The following is an 8,205-nucleotide window of genomic DNA, read 5'->3' on the forward strand; positions in this document are numbered from 1 at the left end:
AAAAAATATTGGTGAAATCCACCATAAGTCAGAACCTAAAATATTAATCTCACATGACCACATGGTGAAATGATAGGTACATACCTCGGCAGTGTTGTGGTGACCCTTGATTAGTAACCGGGAATACGAGGGTTCGAATCCCAATGGAACTGGGGATAGGAGCTTCGTTCTGAAGTGACATAAAAATTCTTTGAGATTTGTTATTACTTATCTGTTAGTGTTTAACAGATTTGAGTCTTTGAGTCAATGTCAGTCTCAGAGAACCTGTTGTAAGAGTTGACATGTATTTATGATGGTTACCTACTACCTTTAAATTGTTAAAAAAAAAAAAAAAAAAAAAAAAAAACACTCTTGCACGACGGACAGGTATTTGGCACGAACCGGCTTGCAGGATAGATGTGTAGTCCCCTTTACTCTCCGCTCTACTCTTTTTAACCTGACTGTTATCTCCTTCTCTTTGCAGGAGTCAAGACAAAACCGTGTGGAGAGTTGGAAAGCTTTCCAGTCAGGAGGTTCGAGTAAGAAAGCGAAATCCGCCAAGAAAATCAAAACATTTCGACCACCCAGACACAAGGCGGAGACGAGAGACTAGGGAATCCTTGAGTTGTGATTCACCACTATAACTGTGAGTCCTTTACCTGTATAATCACTGGATTACATAAGGCCAGCAACTCACTATCACTTTGACCTGATCAGGTGTCAGGGGGAGGAAACCGATTCGGTCCCAAAACCAGGTATACATCAGGTGTACCAGATAGTGAGTGTCCCCATCAGGTATACCTGACATTCGGATCTTTTCTGCCGTACCTGTCAGGTCTACCTGGTAGTAAATGGCTGGCCTAAGGCCACTAAGCTGACCTGCCTCGTAGTCTAAAGATGTGTAAAAAGTAAAAAAATCTGTCAATAATGGTGGATTTCAGCAACCTTCTGAGACTATTAGGGGCTGAAACCCTAATGGTCTGTTACCTTAACAGCCCTGTTAAGCTTATACAAACAAGCTGTTAGCTTAATAGGCCTTCTAAGGATTCAAAAAAATATTGGTGAAATCCACCATAAGTCAGAACCTAAAATATTAATCTCACATGACCACATGGTGAAATGATAGGTACATACCTCGAAAACCACTTTTTTGGAATCAGGGGACCCCAAAACGGATATTTCCACCCATTTCCCGATTTTGAAAATTTGGACCGATTGCAATACTTTCTCATTACCTTGTATAGGTTCCCTATACGTAAGGGTAATAGAAAGTAAAAAATGCAATGTTAAATGCCTTGGTCGAACAAGTTAGATGTTGCAGCATCAATGTTGGGAAGCTACCGTCAATGCAAGACCTGGCCGAAGTTTCTATGTTATAATTTTAATTTTTAAAAAGTTAGGTATCTAGGTAGGTATATACACTCACCCACAAAATTACTTGGACACTTCGAAAAATGTTCATAACTTTGCTTCTACCTTTTCAATGTGGATGATATTGCTAGGGGACATCCCAAATATGGTTTTCAATCATATGAGCAACATATTGTTGGCCAAAATGTTCAGGTTCACTAAGGTTTCTTTTTATGGCCTTTCTTCGTTCAAACCCTTTCAGTAAGAATTCAGCTATCCTAGAAAATCTTGTTTTCTTCCTCTAGTGAGTGATTATTGCCCTCATTTGTGATAAATTGCTTGAGAATATGTCCGAGGACCCTTTTAAGTGTTCTGATTTAAATCTGGATGCTGTTTTTGATTGGTGAGGGTAGCGTTAAAAAAGAACCTTAATGACCATTTTGGCCAACAATATGTTGCTCATATGATTGAAAACCATATTTGGGATGTCCCCTAGTAATACTATCCACATTGGAAAGGTAGAAGCGAAGTTATGGACATTTTTCGAAGTGTTTGAGTAATTTTGTGGGTGAGTGTATTTGTATCTTAAATTTCATCAAGCAAAACACAAGCCCTACCAACCTTCTTCTGCTGAGACTTAACCCCTCAGATTGAGTTTAATCCTACACTGACCCGATTATTAATAAAATTGTTGCTCAATCTATTTATCTCAACCCGAAGATCCACATTATAATAGCCCCGATCTTTGTGTTAGAAATTAAAAAAGCCATCCACTAAAACTTTCCAGCAAAGTGGAAAAATCATGAGTGTTTCCTTGTTCTATCGTAGATTTTCCTTAGGTTGTCGTATCGATGGTTTTACCTAACTTACTTAGGTATCTGTTGGGAGTGTTGGGTAGCTTTAGGCGCCGATTTGCCTATTTATAACTACACACACCTCTTGACCTACGCTATAGGAACATGTTATTGGTAAATCTCATCCTACGCTATGTTATTCCATCCAGTGGTTATTGCAAGAAGAAACAGCATTCGCAACTGTTGGGAAAATCCTCTGTTCTGTTACCCCAATGCCTATTTATAACTACACACACCTCTTGACCTACGCTATAGGAACATGTTATTGGTAAATCTCGTCCTACGCTATGTTATTCCATCCAGTGGTTATTGCAAGAAGAAACAGCATTCGCAACTGTTGGGAAAATCCTCTGTTCTGTTACCCCACACGTAAAACAAGACTGATGAGTATTGTCACTGTGAATAGGTATGCTAATATGTAGTGGTAATGGTACATGATTCACAGTAGTGACAACAGGTGTTTTTCAACGTAAACATTAAATGTTACAAGACTTGACGTATGTACATGATGTTATGCTCTTCCCGAGATCAGAGTAGATCCACATGACTGTGATCTATGCCCATGGAGAAAAAAGATATAGGTACCGTTTGACAACTCTCACAAGTTTGAGCGCTCAGTGCAGTTACCAGTTAGGAGTAGCTACTAGCTAGAAATATTTGGTATGTCTAGAAATCTAGACTTTCAACCCTTGGACTAATGCTGGTCACTCACTTCCGCTCAGACCTAGGTCTGTCAGACGGTCTGAGCTCAGATCTAGGTCTGTCAGACGGTCTGAGCTCAGACCTAGGTCTGTCAGACGGTCTGAGCTCAGATCTAGGTCTGTCAGACGGTCTGAGCTCAGACCGTCACATTTCAATCCCGAACGATGTTTTAAGCAACGATCGATGGCGATCAACTCCTGAATCTTGAAACATGTCCTTAAACTGTTTGTTTTTTTACCATAATCCTTTGATCTTACCCACTTTTCATTCGACTTCGGTCGACTGTAGCTGTAGACGTGCCCAACACAATGTAAATACCCCTATAGTCGACATACAAAAAGGCAAGTTAGGAACTCGAATCTCCAACTTATTTACTTACCTCGATGATAAGCTGATACCGTTTCAGGGGTCGAATTGTTGTCCATTTTTCGAAATTTTGTCAGTAAAGCCTGGAAAGAAACAGAAGAAGTGGTTTTAATAACTAAGTAGGTGACCATCTCTGTGGCTGAGTGATCCAGATCACTGTCTCTCAACCTGGAGGTGCTGGCTTCGAATCCTGGGATGGGGCGGAAATTTTCCGACCTAAATTTTCCGTTCCATTTTTTTTTTTTTTTTTTTTTTTTTTTTATGAGGCCCTTTTTTGACTTGGTTGACTTAGCAAGTCTAGCAAAATTGACTTGGCAAGTCTGGAGCAAGTGGCATATGACGCACATAGGTAGGTATGCCTTGCCAGGTAGGTAGGTACCTACAAACCTACATTGTCTTCTAGGTATGGTTCCCGTGGAGTTTCATAATATTATCTACGCTACATGCTTAGGCCAGCCACTCACTATCAGGTTGACCTGATCAGGTATACCTGATAGTGAGTGTGCTAATCAGGTACATATCAGGTATACCTAACAGACGGACCTATTCAGCCGTACCTGTCAGGTCTACCTGATAGTGTATGTGTTCATCAGGTGTCAGGTACACCTGATCAGGTCTACCTGATAATGAGTGGCTGGCCTTACCGCCGATAGGTAGGTATCTACTGTGGTACTGTGCTTACATTACACGAACAATGGTGTAATACAATAAAGATGACATGAACTCCGTTGAGTTTATGAGAGGAACGTGCGAAATTTCCCAATCAATGAGATATTACTCTTTTTTATGTGACTAAGACTCACTCTTTCATTTCCTTATATGCTCTGTGTTCTATTTATACCCATACTACTATGTGTACTTAATCATAGTGTAGCAATTGCGACCACTCACTGACTTATTTGTTATCTTTTTTTACAGAATCGAGAATTTCAAGCATAAAGACTTCGTCTCTGCCTCGAATCGAACCCGGGACCTCCGTCGTGCAAGCCTAAAAGCCTATTCACATTTTTCATGAGTTTCATCCGATTTTTTCTCGAATGTCCTGTAGGCAGAGTAATATGAGAGTGTTCACACTACACACAATACGATTTTTTCCGAACGACAAATGTTAACGGGCAAAGAAGGTTGTCCCCCAAATTATAACAAGGCGTTACCTTGGTACATTACTTACCTCGAAATCTATAATGTCCACATGGATACATTCCTCTTCATAAGGGACTTTTCAGTCTCATTCTGGTAGGATAAACAAGGTATAGGTATTCTAATTAATCTGTTCTATGTATAATAGGTATGTAGTTAGGTACCTGACTACTCGTAGCCCCTGGTAGGAAGTTAGGATGTACCTAGGGTTCCGGATAGTAATCAGTGATAAGTACCACAGTCAGGGAGTCAGGTACCTGAATTCAATGTAGATACATGGTATATGGCTATATGGGTACGTATTTTGGTAGTAAAAAATCTCACGTTCTGTTATCATGATTCATGATCACGTAGAGTAAGTTATACGTCACATATCCTGCTCGGGACAGCCTAGTCAGCTTGGATGGTAGCGCGTTTGCCTTGTAAGCGCTAGGTCGCGGGTTCGATTCCCGCCTCGGGTGGATATAGATAAGGTTCTTTGTCGAAACGCCTGGCTTTCTCCTATCCTGTCTTCCTAATTTCTTCGCTCTCGAGACGATAAGCCCTGAGCAGTTACAGTTCCCTCTATCAAACCCTTATTCTCTATGCTGCTCGGTATTGGAGTGGTTAAGGCGCTCGCCTGGTAAACAGAGGGGCCTGGGTTCGATCTCAGGTGAGTTATGGAATTGTAGCCTCAATCTAATTCAGGACTTTGACCATAATAATAGATACCAGCCCACTGCTAAATAAGGGAACTTTTCAGTCCTATTCGAGCAGTATAAATAAGCATTATTATTAGGTACGTACTATTATTTCATTATCTTTTATCATTATTACCTATCTCCGCCATCATTATTACCATTTTCTACCTCTGTATGAGCGATAATTTTAAATATAGGTAGGTTTGTATATGTACTCCTATTGAATTCATCAACAATACCTTCAATTGTGTTTGATGAATAAGCGGATACCATATCCTTCAATAGAAAATGTTAGTAACATGGACAACCTTATACCTATTTAGGCACCTATGGGCAATCTAATTAATATTTTGGGCGTATAGATAAAATATTAATAGATATCTCCGTATAATAATAGATTTATGTTCTAAAAATAATTATGATAAAAGTGAGGAACCGCTGTTTTTGTTGTTCCGGCTTTTGATTAAATTGACTCATCACGAGTGAAAGTGAATCATAGAAGTGCCTATTATTACGTTTCGGAAAGGGGAAACTCTTGTTAACGCAATTTTTCATGTGTATTAAATTAGATTTAGGAGGAAAATTTACAACTTATAGGAGTAGGTTTTATCAATATTGAGTTTTTTAAGAGGTTTGATAGGAGGAACTGTAAGGTCTTATCGAGGTTTGATAGTGACGGCTGGCTTTCTCCTATCCTGTCTTCCTTCTCTGTTCGATTTCGGGACAATAAGACCTTAGAAATTTCGCTCTGTCAAACCTATTTAAAAATTAATAGCTCACCCCTAAAGGGGATTTGGCTAATAAAATCAATTGGCAAATACCACCAATGAAGTAGATGAGATTTTCCCTTCTTCACTTTATAGCTGACTGTGATGTGACTGTGTGTTTTTCCTATTTATGAATTCCATGATGGTACATGCTATTATCTACTATCTATGAATATATAACCTTGTTCGTATCAAAACAAGTCTTGATTCTTAAGGTGAGACTGTCGTTATTGAGAATGCCTCATGCCTCAGATATGTATAGAGGTATAACCTTGTTCGTATCAAAACAAGTCTTGATTCTTAAGGTGAGACTGTCGTTATTGAGAATGCCTCATGCCTCAGATATGTATAGAGATGTACCTAACAGTGAGTTTTATGAACTTCCTTGATAAGTTTCAAGAACGAAATTCCTTGCTCTTGTACGTACATCTGGTTAGGAATTTATAGTGACTCATAGCACAGTAGGTAGTAGGTAGGTAACAATGAAGGTATCAGTGTCCCTACTCGTATGTACCCGTTTCCTAATATTTATGTACTAATAACCCAAGTTGGTATGTACTGTTTTGAGGAATTCTGAAAGAAATCCAATAATAATAATAATAATAGACTCTTGAGTGGAAGGTAACCACTAGGCGAGGTTAACGCCTTAGGCGTTCTCTACCACCGAACCATTAGAGCTCTATTATTATGTGGTCAAATTCTCAGATAAAGAAGGATAAAATCCCATACCTCGGCTAGAATCAAACCCACGCCCTCCTGATTACCAGGCGAGTGTCTTGACCACTACGCCACCGAGGCAGGTAGTAGGTAGGTAACAATGAAGGTATCAGTGTTCCTACTCGTATGTACCCGTTTCCTAATATTTATGTACTAATAACCCAAGTTGGTATGTACTGTTTTGAGGAATTCTGAAAGAAATCCACTTTTTGTGAAATGGTTAGATAGTGGTTCAATAAGAACAATGACCTTATAAATCGTCTTGGTTTGAGTCTGTACGTCATGCCTTATCTTCTTCTTGTCTTATAGGAATTATGACAAGAAAAGTAGTTCTCTAATGAAACATAAATACCTAATTAGAAACAAAACTCGCATTAAAATAAAGTACCTACCTACTTTATAAGCACAAATTGAGCATCACAAAACCTTACATGCGAAAATCACTTAAAATAACAAAATTGAAATTTAAACATTTTTACTTGTATGTAAAGCTTTAAATAAAATTAAATATGATTGAATTGGTTAGTAAAATATGGATTATGTTATCATAAAATTAACTGCCGTGGTAATGCACCCTATTTAATACCACTACCTATGTATCTGGTATGTAAGTAGACTATATTGAGGGAAAACCCCCTAATTGGTACATAGCTAGGTACCTATTGAAATTTATAAAAACACAACACAAATATAGGTAATTATCTAGGTGTTTTTATTTACCAATATTTTATTTATTTATTTATTTATGTTTTATTTTTATCTATTTTTTACTCAATTATTATCTAATAATTTATTTAAATTTACTTTTAAAGGGCGCGGTTAAGCTTTTACGGCAAAAGTTCTCAAATCACTACCTGATACCTGAGTTTCACTAAAAACTTATTAATGGTTTATTCATTTATTATTATTTTATATATATATTTTTTTTTATTTTTATTTTTTTTTATATATATATATATTTTTTCACACCTTTTTTTCGCACTTTTCAAAAGAATATTTTCGCACTAGGAATCGTGGATTTATTTTAGTGAAAAAATAAATTGTGATTAATACTCTGGTACTGGAACTACTACACTGTCTCTACACTGGTACACTGACCACTGACACTCCGAATCGAAGATCCGAAGTTGAAGAGTTATTTGCATTATTATTATTATTATTATTATTATTATTATTATTATTATTATTATTATTATTATTATTATTCCTAGAAACTCCTTTGATAGGAATGTTTAGAAGGTATTTCGTAAATTTACCATCAGGAATAATAAATAATCAAAGGCTTGAGCCCGTGTTCTCATAACTCATAACTTACCATCAGTTAAGCGAGGTCCTCAAGTTGACGCGATGACGGTCTAGTAATAGGATGAGCTCTGACAGGGCCTTATTTAGGGGGCCTAGGAGACCTGACCCTTCCCCTCAGGCTTTTTTTCCCTTTACTGTGGGCAGGACTCCGAAAATTTAGAGCAGGCTTGTCCAACCCGTCGCCCGCGAAGGCCCGCCTAAAAAAAAATGAACGAAAATGAGAAATAACACTAAATATACTAAATAAAATATTTGATGCATGAAAATTTTCAAATTTATAAAAATTATCCCAGTTTACCTTACAAATTTCATAGTTAGTTTCTAATTCTAGGTACCATCAAACGC

The 8,205-nt window shown here is 37.7% G+C and overlaps 1 protein-coding gene and 1 long non-coding RNA gene across 2 annotated transcripts in view; one reads left to right on the forward strand and one right to left on the reverse strand.

Moving 5' to 3' along the window:
• Nucleotides 1–4,463, reverse strand: part of LOC103514442 — a 9,910-nt gene extending 5,447 nt beyond the window's left edge. The window contains exons 1-2 of the mRNA XM_008479318.3: nucleotides 4,423–4,463; nucleotides 3,265–3,334 (exon numbers count right to left, since the gene is read on the reverse strand). Coding sequence (XP_008477540.1) covers nucleotides 3,265–3,310 — 46 coding nt within the window. The 5' untranslated portion in view covers nucleotides 3,311–3,334; nucleotides 4,423–4,463. The remainder of the gene's footprint in view (nucleotides 1–3,264; nucleotides 3,335–4,422) is intronic.
• Nucleotides 4,464–6,252: 1,789 nt separating this feature from the next.
• On the forward strand, nucleotides 6,253–7,233 carry LOC113469584. The gene is made up of 2 exons (XR_003392951.1): nucleotides 6,253–6,303; nucleotides 6,639–7,233. It is a non-coding gene; the product is annotated as an uncharacterized LOC113469584 (long non-coding RNA).
• Nucleotides 7,234–8,205: the final 972 nt, after the last annotated feature.

Source organism: Diaphorina citri, unplaced genomic scaffold (genome assembly GCF_000475195.1).
Source record: "Diaphorina citri unplaced genomic scaffold, Diaci psyllid genome assembly version 1.1 scaffold1145, whole genome shotgun sequence".
NCBI classification, from domain to species: domain Eukaryota; kingdom Metazoa; phylum Arthropoda; class Insecta; order Hemiptera; family Psyllidae; genus Diaphorina; species Diaphorina citri.